The sequence below is a fragment of the Odontesthes bonariensis genome, chromosome 13, assembly GCF_027942865.1.
Source record: "Odontesthes bonariensis isolate fOdoBon6 chromosome 13, fOdoBon6.hap1, whole genome shotgun sequence".
In the NCBI taxonomy this organism is placed as follows: Eukaryota; Metazoa; Chordata; class Actinopteri; order Atheriniformes; family Atherinopsidae; genus Odontesthes; species Odontesthes bonariensis.
In genome coordinates, this window is record NC_134518.1 from 35,911,667 (window position 1) to 35,933,458 (window position 21,792).

At 40.9% G+C, this 21,792-nt stretch overlaps 1 protein-coding gene across 1 annotated transcript in view; it reads right to left on the bottom strand.

The window, feature by feature from the left end:
- Positions 1-6,864: 6,864 nt before the first annotated feature.
- Positions 6,865-21,792, bottom strand: part of htr4 (5-hydroxytryptamine receptor 4) — a 222,487-nt gene continuing 207,559 nt past the window's right edge. Inside the window, exon 7 of the mRNA XM_075482008.1 lies at positions 6,865-9,358. Coding sequence (XP_075338123.1) covers positions 9,271-9,358 — 88 coding nt within the window. The 3' untranslated portion in view covers positions 6,865-9,270. The remainder of the gene's footprint in view (positions 9,359-21,792) is intronic.

A 21,792-nucleotide genomic window follows, 5' to 3' on the forward strand; every position in this document is an offset into this window, starting at 1 on the left:
AGATTATTTTTAAAGTGTTTATAATTGTATAAACATTTTTATTGCTTTATTATGTCTTGCTACTGGATGCTTGAATTTCCTTCGGGATCAATAAACTATCTATCTATCTATCTATCTATCTATCTATCTATCTATCTATCTATCTATCTATCTATCTATCTCTCTATCTATCTATCTATCTATCTATCTATCTATCTATCTATCTATCTATCTATCTATTCTATTATTTCTATTCTTATTCTAATTCTATTCTATTCTATTTCTATTTCTATGATGTGCTTTATCTTTGAGATTTTCCTCCTGAACTGCCGACTTTATCTTTCTGAGTACCTCCAGGCTGTCAAGGCTTCTGCTAGAAGAAGAAAGTGAGCGTTAAACGTTGGTTTAGCTCGCTTAAGAGTATCAGAGCACGCTATAACTGACACAAAGGCCGTTTAATCTTTAATTAGCCTTTATCACAACTGTCACACACACTTCAGCAGCATGAAACAGAAGCCTTTTATGTCACTTTAATAGATGAAAATAACCCGTTTTGTTCTGTCGATATGATAAGTAAAGAGGTTTCTGACAGTTGTTGTGGGAGCTTCTCTCTTAGTTTACACATTCAGCTGGAAACACAAGGACTGAATTAAAAGTTTGACATGGATCCAGAGCAGGAGTGACAGGAGGATGCAGAGATCTCACCTTATTTGCATTAAATATCACAGTTCAGACCATCCTCCGGCGTGTTATTGGCAGGAATAAACCTGCTGTCGTCATATTTTTACTAAAAGACCTCACAAAGCCTTCATGGCTTTTTGTTCTTTTCAGCTTGTCGAGGGCACAGATTCTGGTTTCTGTCCTTAATTTAACAAAAGCTGAAAATGAGTGCGGAACAGAAGCCTTTGAGATTCAGAAACTGTTCATTTTCACCGGATTTTTAGGAGATTTCTTCTGAACTGAAGAGAGCAGTTGAGGACTTTAAAGCTGACCAAACACCACAAAGCATTGCTCTTCATCTCCGTGTTCAGTTGGCCAAAGCTCACCTCCGGCTCTCTGATGTCACCAAACGTCCAGTTCAAAGAAAATATCTCAAACGCACCCAAAGGCTTTGAAGAATGGCGCCGAATTACCCGTCTCCTCACAGGTGGACGGATGAAAAAAGGAAGAAAACAGGAAACCTCAAACCTGAGAGTGTTTCCATCGTCAGTGACACGGTTGTCGTCTCTTTTCCTCTCAGTCTCATTCCCAGGGTCGGTTTTTGCTGTGGGCAATGTGGGCGACCGCCCAGGGTAGACTGATCCCAGGCCATAACACAGACTGCTTCCAACCAGAATAAGCTGTATTTCATTCCTAAAATAAACCCATATACCTTCATCTAATTCACTGGGTTATGTGAAAAATGTAAAGAAAATTGTGAATTTGTTTAGGTCACATGACTCCGGCTGATTGACGGCTGAACGGACGACGTTAATGGGAAAAGCAAAGGTAATAATGTGGAGTCATCGTGGATCATCATCATGGTGAAAGACCAAAGAAGCCATCAGGTGCCCAGTTTAGAGAGAGAAGAAGAGAAGAAGAGGAGAAATGGGCAGAAGATAAAGGGATGCAGATTTCTGTGAGTGGCGTAGGCTACAGGCTATCTGTTAGCCTCTTGCTAACATGTTGCTATTAGCCACGACTGTGTTTGATTTTTAGTTTTGCTGAACTAGAGTTAGAACTGAGGCATCATGTCATGCAACTAATTTCACCCAAAGGCAACCTGGTCTGGTTTGTGTTTGCAACACAACCAGAAGTCCCGACTGTGGATTAGTTTTATTGTTATGAGCTATATGCTAAATTAAATAACTTAAATAACTTCTAATATACATTGACATGGCATTTTGTAAGCTACATGTGGTATCTTTTTGTATATAAGATTATATATAATAAAATAATATAATATGTTGTTGTGTTGGTAAGTCTTTTTTTGGGGGGGGGGGGCAAGGGATGGTTCGCCCAGGGCGTAAATCTAGCCAGGTCCGCCCCTGCTCATTCCACCTGACACAGCTGCAGGATTTCTTTCTTCAATCTCCAACACAACGGCGTGTTTTTTTTTTTGCATCTTGTGACGTGTTTGGTCCAAAAATGTTCTTTCTTACAGATTACAGCTTGTGAAATTTCATGCAGGTGGGCGAGTTTGAGTTGATAATTTTAGACTGTTGATGAGCTTCCCACACGGCACCAACATCTTTACAGCAGAATGTGCGCGCACACACACACGTTGACATTCGGCCATAGAAACCCAGATGTCATGGAAACTGAACCTCTTGAAGTGGGTGGCCGTTTAAAAGGAGAAAAAAAACAGCCAGACGTATGGAAAATGAAGCCCGCCTTCCTGTATACCCAGGAACAAAAAACAACAAACACGTCTTTTTAAGGGTTTAAAGATGCTGAAAACATGATTCATTTTGCATCCTGTTAAATGCCTCTTTGAGCCTCCATCATTCAGATGCCTCAGCAGCCTTTTCTCCCGACTGTTTGGGGCTTCACTCCGGACACACAATAAGGCCGGATTCTCTGAACGCTTTCCGAGATAACAGAAGCAGCAAACACAGACCTGTGGTGTCGTGGTGCAGGTGTTCTTTTTAATGTATTTCGTGACATTATTGTGGTTTTGTTGGGTTTTAAGTTCTTGTTGTAAGAGCTCTTTTTTATTGATCAGCTAGAACTGACTGTAGTCTGTTAAAGTGGTCTGAAGCTATGCAGTCTGTGTGAAGGACTTTCAAAGACTTTCTTTGTTAGTTAGTTATTTAACGCCGATAAATATTTTATCGCCCATTGACGCAGTTTTTTTTTCTTTATATAAATTTTTGGGGCTTTTGTGCCTTTAATGGATAGGAAACTGCTCAACCCACTACGCCACGGACCACCCCTGTTTTATTATTTATTTTATTATTGTAAAAGTCTGCCGCTCACAGGCTTTTATTTTGTAAAAGTCTGTTGCTCACAGGCTTTTATTTTGTAAAAGTCTGTTGCTCACAGGCTTTTATTTTGTAAAAGTCTGCTGCTGTCTGCTGTGGAACTGGAAAAGAAAGTAATCGGCGGATCCACCAAACCTGGAGAAGGGTACGGAACTTTTACTCGGCCATTTTCATTTTAAAGTTCTTCCAGACGGCGGAGTCGACAGAACCAAAGTCATCTGTAAACACTGCCAAGTTGAATTGTCTTCTCAGCGTAGTAGTTCCAGTCTAAAATATCACTTAAAGGCAAAACACACAACTGATAGCAGCAAGTCATTCAAGGAAACAGACAGTGGAGCGAGGCTTCTACATAAAAACTACAGAAAGATGCTGATGTTAAAAGTGTGTTTGCACAACAAATGTTATGGCACTTTCATTCATATGGCAGCACATTTAAAATAAAGCTAAATGCTAAAAGCTATACGCTACTTTTGGATTCATTTTTGGATTCTGCGTACAAATGCGATTAATCGTGATTAATCAGGGAAATCATGTGATTAATTAGATTAAACATTTTAATCGTTGCCCAGCCCTGGTTGTTTGGGTCCCAGATGTCCTGAGTTACCTTTACCTGCTCTGTGCATCTCTGTGCTGCCTCCTGTCGCTCATCACCCACCTCTGCCAGCGTGCACGTCTACGCTTCTCGGCTTTCATTCTTCCTTCCTGTCAGCCTGTCTTCCTCCTGCTTGTGTTCAGCCTTTGGTTTCCCCGCCTCTGATTTGGTTTCTGTTCGAACACCTGCTCCCACCCACCCGTTCGGTCCTATATCGGGGTCCTCGTCATGTGATGGATAGCGATAAGCGGCTCTTCTTCTCCCACCTTGATTAATTTGATGCCTTTGTCTACTGGTGCGAACAGGAAAGAGCCACCAGGTGTTTCTCGTTGTTTTGGTGAACTGTAACTACATGTTGGGACATGGTTATATATCCCACTTTGCTTCTAAGAACCAAAGACGGATGAATGAACTCTGCTTTCACAGAAGTTTAACACATACAGCTGCTCCTGGCCTTTGTTTTGACTTCCCCGCTTGAAGAACGCAGTAAATCTGAGAGCGAGACATGCCCTCTGTAATCAAACGCTGACCCTCACCGCTTCCAGCCTCCGTCGTGGTCGCTCATCGTTAAGTTTAACGCTGTCCTCAGCAAGTCAAACCGAGAAAAACACAACACTTGCATCACAAATGAACAGTTTGGGGTCAAATTTAACTTAATTTAACTGTAATTTCTACAACATGCTTTCCTCGAACAGCTGAGAACAGATGGTGGAGCTCCTGTTTCAGCAGCTGCAGCTTCATTCTTGCCACATCTCATCTTCACCTTGGTGGATGTTTCGAGTCTTCATCACTTTCTCTGCGGTTGGGCTGAAAGGTGGGTTGGGTGCAGAGACAGAGGCCATTAAACCGGTAAATTCCAGACATTTACGTCACTGACAGACAAAAGCAGCGGCCTACGAGTGCGTCTGCGCCGTTATGAGGCTGAGAACTGACAGCACATGTGGAGCAGGTGGAGTCTGTATCCCATTTAAAAGGACCAGAGACTAAAATCTGCGAATCTGCTGAACTCCAGGCTGTGCATTAACTTTATCCCCCCGTAGCTCATTTATCTTGTAATGACACAACAAACCTGACAGCTTTGACAAGTTGTCACTGTTTTAACAGTCAGCATTTCCACCTCCATGTAGGAGACTTAAAGGGACAGTTCGCCTCTTCTGACATGAAGCTGTATGACATCCCATATCAGCAACATCATTTCTGAACATCTTCTTACCCCCTGCTGCGTCCTGTGAGCAGAGTTCCAGCCTCGTTTTGGTGTTGATGAAGGTAGTCCGGCTAGTTGGCTGGGGTTTAAAAAATAAAGCGTTTTGCTTCTCAAAACAATATGCGTTCAACAGAGTGATACATTTGCATCACAAAATGGTTCTCCAGGAAAAAGTCAGACCTCACAATCGCTTGGCGCTATTTTTGCCTCCCTCGATATCAATGTGTCAAGCCACCTAGCGATAGCCGCACATGTTACGGTGTTTACTGCTCGGAAGGCATTCATCATTTATGCAGGTCGTTTACACACTTTTTCCGAAGTTAAGAGCGTTTGTTGAATCTGACGGGCGTGTTCGTACGAAAAAAAGTGAGAGAAATTTAGAATAAAAATGCGAATTTGTTCTTGCGTGAGGCCCAATGTGTCTTTAAAGACAGCAACAACAATTATTGCAGCACACTTTAAAGTTTACAGGCTTTACAAGCTGTGATTAGCATAATAGCTAATATGGGATGTCATACAGCTTCATGTCAAAAGAGGCGAACTAATCCTTTAAAGTGTCTTCATGCACTTAATAACTCAATCTTATTGTAATTTAGCCAATAATCCGATCCTTTCAGTGCCATGTAACCCCACTGAGTGTAGAGAACTGAAATCAAACCGCTTTGATGTGGAGAGAATATTGTCTGATGGGAAATCTGGAAAGGAGGCAATCTTCTTCTGCACAGATATCAAAGGAAATGTGATTTTTTATTTTTTTTTAGCAGATCAAACGTCTCGGACAGTTGTGCAAACAATCCAAACCTGCCCGGAGTAAAGTCGCTCAAAATGGAGGTTCGGCCTCACATCTTAAAAGCTGAACCCAAAGTAAAGGGTGGAAAATTATAGTTATTCACATCGGAGGAATGAAATGACGTTGTTGACAGGAGAAAGCGGCTTTAACCAGCTCTGAGAGCATCCTTCTCTTCACGTCCGCCTTCCTTTGTCTCTCTCACACTGTTCAATAAAGGCCACTATATTCAAACATCTTAAGTGTATTCCCGAGTGTTGGGAACATGAATTCATGCTTTTTTAAATGGTGTGTAAATGGTGACTGACAACGTAAGGAGATGCAACCTTGGTGGAAATTTGAATATATTTTAACCCCTTAACGCCTATTGTCGCATATATGCTACAAACCGTTTGACTCAATCAACCAGCTGAGAGAGCATCTTTATTCCCCCAATGCCGGTTAGTCCATATTCACTACGGACCTAGGAACCTTTATATAAATAAATATGTAAAAAAAAAAAAGGGTGAATAAAAAAACATTGTTTTTTCACTGTTATATTACTGTGTGGTTGTTGTTATCTTATTATTGACCATTATACCTGTTGTCGCAAATTTGCAACATACCAAAATTTCTATTTATTTTTTGTGCAAAAGTGAAATTAATAATCTCAGCATTATTTACCATCTACTTAAAGGCGGGGTAGGGGATCTTTTTCTGGAGCATTTTTTTTACATATTGCTTGAAATACTCTTCACCCCCCCATTGCAACCAATTAATTAAAAGTTTTGACACAAATATGAAAAGTTTTAGTGGCCTCTAGAACGTACAATCTAGGAAAAACACTATCCAATCATACTGAACGGACCGTTAACAATGATTGGATACTGATGCATCTATCAAACTGCAATCTGCTCCTCCCTCCCCCTCCTTCCCCCTGTGCGCGTACCCTGCTCCGTGAACGAATTACGCGTCCAGAAGCTTGGCAGGAAGCTAAACTAGAGCCAGCTTGGCTAGCACCTAGCATTATTAAACGTATAGTTAGCATATACTAAATACTAAATACGGCAACGATCGATGCTTGCTGTCAGAACAGCGCTCGTGCACCTTCGTGCGCGTTCATGTACTCTAGAGGCGTGGCTTCGGGGGGAAAGTGAAGAAAAGGGTTGGGACTTTTGACCTGTGTATTTTCAAAATGCAGCTTCGCTGGACTCAAAATCCAGGACCTCCTACCCTACCTTTAAAGGCTAAAACACACACAAAACATTTTTTTTATATACAGCTATATAAATTCAGGCGTTAAGGGGTTAAATAAAGGTGAAAGCCTGCAGGAGAATTACAAGAAAAAAACTGAGTCTGCGTCATGAGTACAAGAAAACAGTTGGCTTTAGTGTTGTTTTCCATGAACAAAACAAACAGAAAGGTCTCTAATACATTCCTTATCATAACCTCGGAGACGGGCGGGGAACTGGCACCACAGCCCGGGGATACGGTGGAAAAAAAAACTGGACTACGTCTCATTCGTACCAGACATCACATTTAAGGACACGAATGGACACGCTTCAACATGCGTCTCCATGGAAACACGAGAAAACATAGTACACGTCCTAACATGGTTACACCGTTAATTCATTCACAAGCAGCTTTCATGTGTCGTGGTCCTCTTCACGGCCGGATGTGGAGCTCAGAACAATCGTTTCCGGCGGAAAGCCTCGGGAGCGATGAACAGTGTGAGCCGGTGTTCTGCTGATTTTTGTGCTATTTCGTCGAGAAATGCTACCGCCGCAAAAACCGATAGGCGTGTCTATCGATTCAAGCTACCCTATCAAAAAATGCTACTTTATGGTTTCCTAGCCAGATATCAATGTCAATGCTCATCCCTTTCCAGTAAAATCTGGAGCAAATGGCATTTCTGCACTGCAAATTATTTGGTTCTTACCAAGAAAAAAAACCTTACGTTTAGAAGTGCTAGATATTTTTTTCTTGTTTTAAGAATTAATTTCTTATTTTAAGTCTTCAACTTTACAGTATAATCTTATATCAAGCAAAACTTTACTTTTTTTGTCTCAAACAGGCAGGGAATAATAAAAATGAGACAATTAACACTTAAAATAAGATGTGTTACGTTTCTCCTCCAAAGTCTCATCAAAATAAATCTTGTTTTAAGATTCAATAACAAACTCAACATGCTTGATTCAAGAGTCACACAGAAAATATCTGAAAACACACTTTATTCCTTGGATTTTAAGCATATGACAAATGTTTGTTCACAAAACTGCCTTTGTTGAATCTAGAAACAAGACTCCTACAATCTTAATTTAAGAAATCTTGCCAAGTCAAACTATTTTGCTGCATGGACAGATTTTTTCACTTGTTTTGAGTACCTTTTCCCTTAGTTTTAGTGTTTTTTTATCTTGTTTGAAGACCCCTATTTTGATCTGATGACCCTCTTCTGTCCAAAAAAAGAGCTCATCATCCGAAGTGAAAATTCATTAAAAAAATAAAATAATTACAGATGAATCCGTGTACCGCAATAGCTACACTTGAATGCATTTCGGATACTCACCCTTGAGTGTAATTTTTTGCTGTACCTTCTGAGGTTCTGTCTCTGGGACTTACTCTACCCTTCTGGGTATAGTCCCTCAGAAAGGTACTTGTGAACTGTAGTCCAGTTTTCTTCTGTTATTTCTGCTGTTATTAATTAATGTTTTTATATAGAAGAGAAAAATTGTGTATTTATTGTGAGAGAGAAGAGCCGCTGCCTCGTGGATAACGTAACTTTCATAGGCGCCTTCCACTTATTCAACATGCTCAAATATGCGTCATGTTTCAGACGCCCCATTTGTGCATGTTAGGCTAACTGCTTGTTAATACGATAAGTGTTTTATTACTTTGCAAGTCTTCCAAAAGAGAAAATAATCAGGATTTTGAGGATGTTACTCAGCGTTACACACCAGCTAAGATGCAGGGTAGCTAAACATTATGGGCGTGAAAACGAAACTTAGAAAATCGGCTCGGCAAAGTAGCAATTCTCGACAAGTAGCAGAAATCGACTGAACACCGGCAGCCTCCATCATAATGCACTTTGACAGTTTGGAACAAGGACTTTACATTTTCCTTTCAGCTTATTGGGGGACAAAACTTTGACGTGACAAACAATCAGGTTTCAGCTTTGACTCAAGGCAAAGACGGGCGGCTTTTAATGTGATGCTAAGCTATTACAAAAAGAAAGAATTGTTCTAAGCGCTCGCTTGTTTCAGCAGCTCGTTTCTGTCCCACTTTTCACAGTCATTTTTCACAACTTCACAACTTTCATAACTATCTAAGGTCATTCTTTCTGATTTTCTACTCAAAAAAACAACAGGGAGCGTCGTATAACAATCAGAAATAGAGCCACTGTAAGTGTACGAAAATCACTTTGGCAACGTAAATCACCTCTGCGACTTCTTAGTGCAGTCATTAATCAGAGTTTCCCCAACAACACTCCGCCACAGCTGCTGCTTCTCCACAAGACGAGCTGACCTCTTTAAGTCCGACCGGGCCAGCTCGGTCTGTGTGGGCCTGCAGACGTAGAAAACTAAATCTCCGGCTTCAGCCCCTCAGAAGAAGCTTCGGCTGAGCTCTAATGTCCCCGGTCCTCCCGTAGATCCCTAAAAACCCTTGGCAGCTTGGAGCTCTGCCGGCGTCCCGGCTCTGGATGGGTGAAGGCTGAGGTGCGTTTCCGTCGTCTCCGTGGGGACGCCGCGAGAGTCGAGAGGAGTTTTCGTCACAAGCAGGACTCGTGAGAGTCTGTGTTCATGTGCAGAGACTTCTTCTCCTGCTCGCTGTGGTTCCCGTTCTGAAGGACGGAATACCTGAGAGAAAACAGAGTTAAATCAAAATTTAGACTTTTTTTAATATGTTCTTCGATGCCTCATCATGGCTTATATCATAGTTTGTTCAATATATCGCAACTTCTGTTAACGGTTCTAGTATAGGTTCCCTCCAGCAGACATGCATGTGCAATCCAGTGTTCTCGTGTAGCCAAGACAACCTCCAAACCGTATTAATATTGCATTTAAGACCTAAACCACGATCTTTTCCAAAGGCTAAATAGGTCATTTTGATTCCTAAACCCTAACCAAGTGGTTTAAATGGCTAAATCATAGGTCTCCTGCCCTCCAGCCTCCTTTCCAGGACCGTGACACTGGCTAATAAGTGAAGATTTCATGGAGAAACATGTTGGTTAATTCTCCACCTTCGAGGTCATGGTCATTTAAATGCTTAAACAAAGGGCGACTGGACTTGTTCTCTTGGTTCTTGAAGACGTGTCTCCTGTTATCCAAAAGGCTTCTTCAGTTCCAACTCACTGGGTCTACATGATGAGATCAATTAATTAACAAATGTCAAAGTGTGAATGTTCTCAAAGTAGCTTATAAATATATATATGGGTCATATCTAATGGTAGAAATGACCTATAAGGTTGTGTGCATTGGAGTTAGGAAATTAGGAAATACCAATGCTTCCATATTTGAAATCATTGGGCAATTTCAAATTAATTTGAAGGCAACCAAACAGACAAGTTGTTCCCCTGCTTTTTACTCTGAAGTCAATATGACCCTTAGAAATATAGAAAAAAGATGTTGCAACCATCTAAAGTCCAGGTTAAGACGAAGGATAAACAGTCTGAAGTCATTATAATTGTTTAAACAAACAACTTTAATCTGACAAATTAAGTGTTTAGCCGTAAAAAAAAGATGAACACTGTACAGTTAACACTAAAAGTACCAAATTTCAGCCTGACGTTAGGACACAACATCTGGCTACGATAACAGAAGCTAATTAACATCTTAAACAAGTCTCACAGGTCTGTGAGCTTCGGTGCATTTGAATGAGATGAAGGATCATCTGTGTTACACACACATGTGTGTAAGGAGATACAGAGAGGGAACAGCTCTGTGCATTTCATATAAAACATGCATGTGTGTTTGTGTGCATGCGCCACAGGGACCTCACCGCAGGCTAAAACCATTAAGAGCTGTTTATACAAACACCCTGACCAAAGACACTTCCTGCTGCCAAACTGGCCGTGAAATACACCTTCCAGACCGCTGAGTATTTCAGGCTTTCTGCAGGAAACGGGCTGCAGATTCTCACCAGAGCACGGCTCCAAATTGCTGCCACATTGCGGCGTTAAAGCCTCCGCAGGCACCACCGTGGTGCTACTTGTGAAGTTGGAGAGTAAGGATCGTTGTTGGAAGCATAATCATAATTACATATTTCATTATGTGGGAAAAAAAGGATCATTTTAATCTTTTAATCTTTGTGTTTTCAAAACTTTACCTTCATGGCCGAATGCTACACGCCGAACAAAATGAGTCCGAGCTACAAATGATGCCACCATCTGTGAGCTTAGACTTAGGCCAAATGGAAAAGAGACATCTGACCCAGCAGATCCCCGTGAGTGTTAATAAATCACAATAGCTCATCAATCTTTATCCGTCAATCACCAATTTGTCCTCATGTAACTTTTAGAGGTGTCTGATGAACTCCAGCTCCTCTGTAGCCAAACAGTTTCCTGTCTCTGTCTTCAAGTGACGGCCCAATAAAGGCGCATATATACAATTTATTTAAGGTAAACACAAGAAGCTTGTGCTGAAGAAAAAATGGACCAGACTCAGTGAATAATTCCCTATAATATAGATCAGTGAGCAGTGCTGACCAACATGTCATTGGGGTCATCAGGTGGGAACCTTTCATCAGTGTTTCCTCTAGTTGGGCCCACGACACCTCCAGGAGGCTAGAGAGTGATCACTGGCGTCCCAGAGTCACTCCCCTAATGCCAGCCATCACTGCTCCTCACACCACAACAACCATCTTTTCTTCCACCAGCAGCCTCTCACCAACTGCACACCAGTCACAGCGGAGTGGGGATACAAACCCTGGTTCGGGTAGGGGGTAATGAAAGTATAGAGGGTGCCAGAGGTGGAGGCAGGACAAGACACACCAGCTGATTCAGCAGACAAACTCACCTAAACAGTCCTACAGTCACTAAGAATGCCAGGAAAAACAAAGCCAAACAGGCCAACTCACCCAAAATGGCCGCCTGGTTTCAAAAGGCTCACATGGGCCAAACCCTCCACTTAAATATCCTTAAATATTTCTTCTTTGCTTCTTCCTAAAGTCTGTTTACCCTAAGTGCTCCCCCTGCTGGGCCCCCAGCTGCTATTGCTTCTATTGATCCAAATCCACTGACTGGACTTTACTGCCTCATCTGACACTTCCTTCACTATTTCCCTCACACTCTGTCCACTTACACCCAGCTCCCTCAACAATGAGACAACAGACTTTGCAACAAATCCTCTACATCCTACTTCCACTGGACAGATTCTAACCTTCCATCCTCGCTGCTCTGCTTCTGCCCCCAACTCCACATACCTAAGCTTTTTCCTTTCATATGCTTCTGCTACTAATTCCTCCCAAGGAACAGTCAGCTCTATGAAGTAGACTCTCATTCTACTCCTAGACCACAAGACTATATCAGACCTTAGGTTTGTAGAGGCTATCTCCTGGGGAACAACAAGTTTATTTTCCTAAATCTACCTGCATCTCCCAATCACAAGCATCCTCCAAGCTGCCGTGCCTCCTTATCGTCTTTTTAATTTTCTCCCCCTCCTGAACAAACTGAATTGCAACTCTCTTCACCTTAGACCCTCCTAAGTTTATCTGCCTTTGTTTATCTTTAATACCTGCAGCTAAACAGAAACATTAATAATGATGAAGAACAACTGATATGTTTCATTATACTATGTCCATGTGCCAAGACAGCAGGGACCCAGGATCCGACAGTTTAAGGTGGTATTTCCAAAAGGTTAGTGGACGATCAGATGCAGGTTAACAGGAAACTGAGAGCAGGAAGAGCCCAATAATGGACAGCGAGGACGGGACAACAGCTGGGAGCACTAACCGGTACCGGTTCTGGGAATAGACACTTATCAGGTAGAGAGAACATGGACTGGGTCAGTCAGGAGAGGAAGAGGGGATATAAATCATTGCTCTGACCAAAGATCAGATCAGACCATGTAACACTGCAGGTTGAAACGTTTCCATACAGCATTTCTCTTCTTCCACTGCTTTTGTTTAAAATGTGGATTTTTTTTTTTGGTAAAAATGTGGTTCTTGTTTTGGAAAGAAAAATCAGAAAAAAAAAACCCTGAACCTGAAGAGTTTTATCAGAGAGACCAAAACATGAAGTCATATGAAAGTCATTGAGTGGTGGACTCAATGGCTGCGAGGTGCCCAGGTCCTGTGGCTGCAGAACCAGCCCAGATCATCAACCCTCCACCGCCGTGCTTGACAGCTGGTGTGAGGTGTTTGTGATGATATGCTGTGTTTGGTTTCCTCCAAACGTGCTGCTGTGCATTCTGAGCAAACATCTCCACTTTGGTCTGCTCTGTCCAAAGGACATTGTTCCAGAAGTCTTGTGGTTTGTTCAGATGCAGCTTTGCAAACCTAAGCTGTGCTGCCATGTTCTTTTTAGAGACATGGATTCATATTAAAGCTTCGGCTGAATAGAAATGTGCACAGTGAAAGCGTAGAGTCGAATAAATGTGAGCGTGAAGCTAACAGCCCCGTGTGCTCAGGTTGAAGCACACATTCAGTTTTAAACTCGCGTTGAATTAAGATTTGAAGCATGACATGTGGCCGGATCCATCCTGTGTTTATTTGTGGTTTTATTTGTACAGCTGAGCCAACGGGCCCAACTGGAAGAGCAGGAGACAGGATGGAGATTTGTTTAATAAGGACAGAGGAAGAACAGAGGGAGACAGAAGGCCGGATTACAGGCAGACTAAACATTTCTGCATATTTCAGGCAACAATGTGGCAAACATTCATCGTCATGAAGTGCCATTGATGAAGCCGAGCAGCCGAGCCTGACATCTGATGCTCCATGTGAACGAGCAGCTTCTCGTTAAAGAATCAGGCCAAATAACATCGAAATATGGATTTCGCAGAATACAACATCGCATGTCAGACTCATCCTGTTGCACATGCATCATTAAGGCAACTTCTGCAACTTCTGGGATTCTTTAGTCCTCTCATATGTTGCTCTAGTAGCACTGAAATATCATGAAGCTCAGAGCTAAATATGACAATAAGAGAATAAAAAGAGGAAAATCAAGTTGATCACGATGTCTGGAGGTTTTAAGTAGCGTCTAAATTAGGGCTGGGAAAAGATTAAAATGTTTAATCTAATTAATCACATGATTTCCCTGATTAATCACGATTAATCGCATTTGTACGCAGAATCCAAAAATGAATCCAAAAGTAGCGTATAGCTTTTAGCATTTAGTTTTATTTTAAATGTGCTGCCATATGAATGAAAGTGCCATAACATTTGTTGTGCAAACACACTTTTAACATCAGCATCTTTCTGTAGTTTTTATGTAGAAGCCTCGCTCCACTGTCTGTTTCCTTGAATGACTTGCTGCTATCAGTTGTGTGTTTTGCCTTTAAGTGATATTTTAGACTGGAACTACTACGCTGAGAAGACAATTCAACTTGGCAGTGTTTACAGATGACTTTGGTTCTGTCGACTCCGCCGTCTGGAAGAACTTTAAAATGAAAATGGCCGAGTAAAAGTTCCGTACCCTTCTCCATGTTTGGTGGATCCGCCGATTACTTTCTTTTCCTGTTCCACAGCAGCAGACTTTTACAAAATAAAAGCCTGTGAGCAACAGACTTTTACAAAATAAAAGCCTGTGAGCAACAGACTCTTACAATAATAAAACAAATTATAAAACGGGGGTGATCCCGGATTGATTCCCGCATCGAACGTCCCTGTGCTGCGTGTCGTTCCCCCTCTCTCTGGCCCCTGCTTCCTGTCTCTCTGAAGCTTTCCCATCCAATAAAGGCACAAAAGCCCCCCCCCCCCCAAAAAAAAAAAGCATTAATGCACGATAAAATATTTATCGGTGTTAAAGTTAAATAATGAATGCGTTAACTCGCCCTAGTTGGAAACAACCTGCACACGTGCACCGATTACGGAATAAAAACGCTAAAAGATTCTCTTTGGTTCGGATAATTTCACTCGTCTGGATGAAAACCTGAAAATGGGTCGAGAGAAAGAAAAAAAAAAAATAATAATCAGCAGCTGCTGCACTTTATTAGTTAACAACATATTTCCTAATCCTGCATAATTCAAAAATACAAAGACTCCTTCTGTGCAAATGATTTTACAAAAGCAATATCACTGCCTCAACAGCTGCTGCAGAGGTCTGTTTTCAATCAATAAAAGTCCAACGATCAATATGCTTTTTAAGCTTCTGATCTCTCTTTTCTGTAAAACAGGCTCGAGTTCTACAAACAGCTGACATCAAAGGAGACGTGAAATTCACTGAGGGAAGGAGCTTCATCCAACAATATTTGTAGAGGATTGTTACTCAGAATGTAATAAGAGTTCAAACCCTCCGTGGCTTATTATGTGATATGAAAGGCAACAAACCCGGTATGATGTATTATACATCCAGCTTAACTTTGCATGACACCAGCCGTGATATAATGTTCAGCCTCGTGTTCGTGTTCACCCTGAAGCTTCACGGTGCTCCTGCTCGAGTGCATTAACCCGAGGATTAACCTTCTGGAAATGATTGGAGGGGAACTCATCCTGGAGGAGATTTTCATTACATAGGAACAAATAAAGGTAGTGTTATTACACGGCTTATCAAAGGTTTGTGTTCGGGTTAATTTAGCGGAACGTGAACAATATGAGATAAACTTTGACTGGAGCCAGCAGAGCAGGTCATTTACATTTCTTCCTCTGTGTCTCAGCACCGAGAATAGAGTTCAAGGAAAGTCTGCTTTCATAGGAGACGAGATTTAACCCTCTTTAAATCTGATTTCAAACACAACTTCATTTCTAAAAGGGGACATTTTTGTCATATGTTAATATTTTTTTCTGCTTTTTTTCATAAATCTTTTATTCCACTTCAGTTCTGATCATAACTACCAAGTTTTCAATTATTTTAAAAAATTTAACCCTTTAAATACTGATTTATATGATCTAAATGCCAATTTCTGTAAAAACAAAACCCCACAAAATCTACTATATTTTCAATATATATAATGCAAAGTGGAATTATTGGGAAGGGATGATTATGGTCTGGGATATGGCAATGATTAGTAACAATATTGATTTTTAAGAATTTTAAATTTTTTTGCTATGTCTGATTTAAAAAAAAAATCCTTAATTTCTGAAAAGGGACATTTTTGTCCCCTTTTAAAACAACCTAAAAACATCATATCTTAATATTTTTTTCCACTTTGTTTTTCATAAATCTTTTCTTCCACTTCAGTTCTGATCATAACCACCAAGTTTTCAATTATTTTAAAAAAATTAACCCTTTAAATACCAGTGTATACGAGGTAAACACCAATTTCTGTTAAAACACACACACAAAAACTGCTATATTTTCAATGTATGCAATGCAAAGTGAAATATTCACTGGGGGATTATTAGGTCTGGGATATGTCATTGATGAGCTACAACATCAGTTTTTATAGCTTTTTAGTTTTTCTGCAATGGCATGTGGTATGTGGAAAGCACAGAGAAATGTGGGATTCAGAATATAAACATCCATAGAACTCGTGTTGATGATGGTGGGTAAACCATTTAATGAATCGTTGTTCAACCTCTACTTTTATCATGTTTTCTAAAGCAATTTGTGCACCTTTGAACTTCACAACTGGAGCAGAACAAATAACTCTATAAATAGAGATTTATAACCACTTTATACTGACGGGGGGGTCACAGGGGACGGAGCAGGTCCCAGTTAAGAATCATCTTTGGACCGAGGGAAGAGCCGGGGAACACAAATAATGCAGGAACGGGACACAAGGTGAACTCCACCAGCTTCAGTGGGAGGTTTAAACCCAGAACCCTGCAGTGAGGGTCATGTCCACCATCAGCTCGCTGGGATGAAAAGGTTCAGGCGTCTCCCTCTACTGACGGAAGAGCTCAGAGTTCCATCAGAGCCATTATTCTGGCAGCATGTTGCAGAAACCCTGAAATCTGCCCGTGTTAAAAATGTATTTTATCGAATGAAATCCTAAAGTAAGACAGAGGACAACCCATATACAGTATCCTGTAAAAATGTTAATCCAGACCTCATTTCTTTAGATTTTAAAGTGGATTAGCGTAAACTTTCTGTGGGCCGTCGGCTGCTTTTTCACCCAATTTCAGTCCATTTCTAAGGAACGTTTTTTTGTCTGTTTAGCCTTTATAACACTGAACCATGAATAATTCTAGAAAAAAAACAGGAACTTATTCAAGGGATGAACCAATGTTTTGTCCACATAGTTGACAACTTTGAAGAAAATAAGTTAAATTGCACCCTTACGCACTTTGTCACAGAGACACACCATTTGTTCCCATTTCTTTAGCTGCATCCATGAAAAACAGCTTCATAGTTTCAACTTTTTTGTAAATTTACATTAAAACTGCTTTCAGTTACCAAAACAGTCAAATTAATATATAAAATTCAGTTAAAAAAAATCCTAATTCCAAAAACTGAACGTTATCACGTCTAAAAGTAGAAAAGTAGGAAAAAAACAGACAATAATAAGAATTATATGTTATTCAACATCAAGAAAAAGTAAATAAGATTATATTTAAAGCTTAAAAAGGAATATACGATATAATCTAATGACTAATTATGGAACAATTAATATAAATGAAATGATTAAACTGTTTTATGCCACCAGAAATGAATAATCTAGAAGCTCTTTGTGGGTTTTAGACTGGAATTAAGATTTGTTCCCATTTCTTTAGCTGCATGTGTGAAAAACAGCAAAGATAACACAGTGTGACAGACAGAAAACAGGATTTCTGCAGCAACAAGGTGATTCCCAAAGAGCTGTTAGCTGAAAACTTGGCATATCTCAGCATGGTGTGCAGTGTGTCCTTAAAACATTTGAGGAAACTGGACAAGTGGAGGACAGAAGAAGAAGTGTCAGGCCTAAAGAACTATCTCCAGCAGATGAACAGGATCTGAAAGTGATGTCCTTAAGAAAGAGGAAAACATCCAGCAAAGACCTGACACAGGAGCTGAGAGATGCATCTGGACCTTCAGCTGATCCATCTGCTGTTGGCCCAAGCCTCATCAGAAATGGGCTCCATGGAAGGGTGGCTGTCAGGAAGCCGTTCTTAAGGAAGGGAAACAGGGAGAAAAGGCTGAGCTGTGCCAAAGGACACAAGAAGTGGGCTGAAAATCAGTGGCAGCAGGTCTGATGGAGGGATGAATCCTCCCCAGAGCCCGGAGCTCAACATTACTGAAGCAGTGTGGGATCATGTTGGCAGAGAACGGAACAAAAGGCAGCGCACATCCAAAGAAGAGCTTTGGGATGTCCTTCAAGAAGCCTGGAGAACTATTCCTGAAGACTCCTTCAGTTCAACCAGCTCTGCAGAAAGTTAAAAAGAAAAAGAACAATAAGCTCCCTCTTCCCTTCCATCTTTTATTTCCTGTGTGGTGTCAGGGCACCGTCTCTGTCCACGTCCAACTAAGACAGCAAGCGGTCTCTTTCAGCTACAAACTACTTGAAACAGCTTCCCACTGACAGAGCAGAGCTCACATCCCGCTGAGATGCTGATGAAAGAGGAGAGATAAACGTCACAGGAGGATAATAGACTGGAGTCTGAGAGGAGATTAGACAGCAATGAGCCAACAACAAGAGCATTTTATGCCAAAATGATTCAAAGTTTACACCCACAAGGAAGGATTGCCAGCAAAGTGCTCACGAACCACAGTCTGTGGAGTCAGTGGATTAACGTCCACTCCCTCCTTCCTCCTCATCAGTGGAGTCACATGGTACTGAAAGGATCGGATAATTGGCTAAATTACAATCAGACTGAGCTGAGCAAGGGTAATTCTCCTTGGATATATGGCGGTGAATGAATGGGATCAGAGGCACAAAGCGTGTCATACCCCGGTATGATAGGTGGCGCTGTACCCATTCCAGCTGTTGCTAATAGAGCCACTTCCTGTTGACCTCTTCACCACCGACAACAACAACAAACTCAGGCATTGGAGAAAGATGGAGAACGCAGAGCCAGATGAAGCTACGTCCCTCTACATTTGGTCTGTGATGAGCTGCTTGTTGCACAAACTCGATGCCCAACGGAGTATTCTCCATCGCGTTGTTTGTTTCTTTCTGACGGCGACAACAACAGGAATATCGTCTCCTTTGACTTCCGGGTCACGACCCCGGGAAAACATCTGGAGCATGCGCAGAACGCAAAGTCTGATTCACCACGAGCTTCAGCGTCTACAAGCAGGTTTAGAGTGACTTTCAACCCAGTTATCTCGGGGTCTGAATCCGATCCGATCCAGTTCTTAGTCAGATTAAGGTGTCTACATGCACTTAATAACTCAGTCTGATTGTAATTCAGCCAATAATCCGATCCTTTCAGTGCCATGTATTGACATCATCACATAGGAATAAAGAATCTGGAGATCTAAGGAGGGGAAATATTTCCATTGTAAAAGTGTTTGATTTGGATTGTGATCCTGCTACATTTTGTGCTACAAACCAAAGTTCTTATTCCATGTTCTGGCTTCAGATTGAGTTAGTTATGGGGCAGATTTGAGGAGGAGGAAAAACTTCACAGGATTAGCAGGTGATTTGCACTTGTCTGTATTCACTCACACGTCTGGACTTAAATGACTGAACACAGAAATGTGTTTGCACACTCTTTCTGTGGCTTTTCTTCAGACATTTTCAGCAGAAATATGAAAAATATCAAAAGCTCTGTCCAACCTGTCAAAGACGGCTGCAGCAGTAACTCAGGCAGAAGATGATCTGATACTGATCTCATGAAGGGAAAATGTTGGCAAAGCTTGAAAGGATGAACTCAAAGTTTAAAGAACTCAAGCAGCTTTGTGTCTGGTGAAGGAGTCGGGAAGACTTTTGTTTTTTCCTCCTTCTCCTGTATGATCAGGCTAATCCGAAGGTATGCCAAAGACTGAGATCTGCACCAGGTAAACGGAGAGAAAGAGAAGGGAAATACCAAGCAAATGCATTCCTTACATCATGCATATTTCATATAAGAGTGCGAAACAGCAGCTACATTATGTGTCTTCTGTGTCAACCAAAACAAACGCACATTTCAGCAGAAACTCAACATCTAACTTGAGGAAACATGTAGCGCTAAGTTTCCTAAACTCGTTTTTCCCCCATGGATAGGTGAATGTTTGTTTTTTAGGTTACATATGGGTTACATATGTTTTAAACATTTCCTAAGTCTCTTTTATCTTTTATTGAAGTTCTTGAATTTACCTGGATTATTTTAATTTAAGCTATTTTGTAATTAATTCATTCATTTTAATTATTTTTATCAATTGGATGAACTCTAATTGGCCTAAAGATGATTATTTAGTATTTTTGTCTGTCTGATTGAATGCTTGTGTTAACAAATAAATCAGACGTTTTTTCACCGAGCACTTTTTTATTCTTACTCAAGTAATTATTTGGATGAATACTTTTTACTTGAGTCATATTATTCTAAGGTATTCTAAAGTAACGGTACTTTTACTTGAGTACAATTTTTGGCTACTCTACCCACCTCTGCTGATACCATGCAGAGCGAGATCATCCCCAACATGCAAAAGAACTCGTATAAAAGTACCTGGTGGCATCACATACTCCAGTTCGGTCAGTATCCGTTACTCCCACTAATTAATGCTGTCTTCATTTGCTGAATTCTTTCTATGTCAATAAGCAATACAGTACCAACATTTTTTAAACAGTGTATTTAAAACTAAAACTTTTTTATAAACCTTGGCAAATGGTTTTGATGCCCAATTCAAACAAATGTAAGCAGGGAAGTGGACAAATAGCCACACAAAAGTGCTCGAAAACTTTCACAAACTGAAAAATTCATGCAGAAATGCTTCAGTGTTGCATCCTTTAAAGCTTTTAGAGTCTCATGTAAAAGACCAAAATAGACTTTTTTATCAGCTTGTCAGGGGGCAGATACCTTAAAAAGCACTAAAAACACAAATCAAAGCTCTGTGAGAGTTCAGCGCAGCTCAGAGTGTAGAAACTAAACTAATCTGAGCCTGGCTGCTCTGTTGATCAGCATAGAAAACACCACAGCCCCTCATCTTCCTGACTGCCGGCTGCCGAGCCGAGCCGAGCCGAGCCGAGCCGGCTTTGCAAACATTCTCTTTGCTTCTTTAGTCTTTTAACTCTGCAACTTCAAGCCGAGTTAGGGAGACGGAGGGAGGAAGGACGTCCGTTATGATCCTAGGAGGGCCTTTCTTCGCTCTTACATCACGGACGAGTTGATGCAGTCTGTTGTTCTACAGTTTCATTGTTGCTTTGAGCTTTGTGGCTCTGTTCTGCCCTGAATATGTTTAATATGTTTAAAAGACACTCCAAACGACTTTGAAATGTTGATTCAGTTTTCTTTCTTTATGTGTATTTGCGGCGCCTTTATTTAAAAAAATCTCTCGACTAATCGGAAGTAGGAAGTTAAAACGTAAACGAGGAAAACGTGGCTGTGCGTCGTGTCAAGGCCGTATCAATGCAGTTAATCTCCCAGAAAGCAATGGTTACACATTGTTACAGGTTTGATAAGATAAGTTAAGGACTTTTAAGTATTTTGTACGGAAGCCCAGAGCGGACGTGGTACGTATAAACTTTTTTCTGATGGTTTTCTCGAGATAACGAGATAATTTCTCGTTAGTTTTCTCTTAAAACTAAAAAAAAATCAAACTAAATGCTCGTCACACCAACGGGATTTGCTTTGTGCATTGTCACAAGCAGAATTGTTACACAAACGCTCCACATTCCATGTTTGATTCATAGGCTACTTTATTCAGTTTCCAATGAAAGGGGGGTAAAGATGGGTAAACCTTTGCCAGAAATACATAAACACATATGGAAGCTGGGGAGACTGGGGAGAAAACGTGGCCTCGAAAACCATCGGTAAATTAACTCGTGATCTCGAGAAAACCATCATTGTTTTCTCGAGATCTCGAATTAATTATCTCGCTATCACGGGAAAACGGATGGAATAAAATGTATGTACCTATGGCCGTTTAGGGCTTCCGTAATTTTGTGTACCTGTTGAGTTAACATTAAGCAGTTGATACATTGATACTGATATTTACATGGCTGTTTATTGAGACATTTTTTTGTATCTGTCTTTTCTAGTTTTACACCAAATTCAATGTAGTCGGAAATGCTGACTTCTGTGTGAGAAGATATTAACGGAGCAAGCCGCTCACTTCCTGGCTCTTTGAATAAGG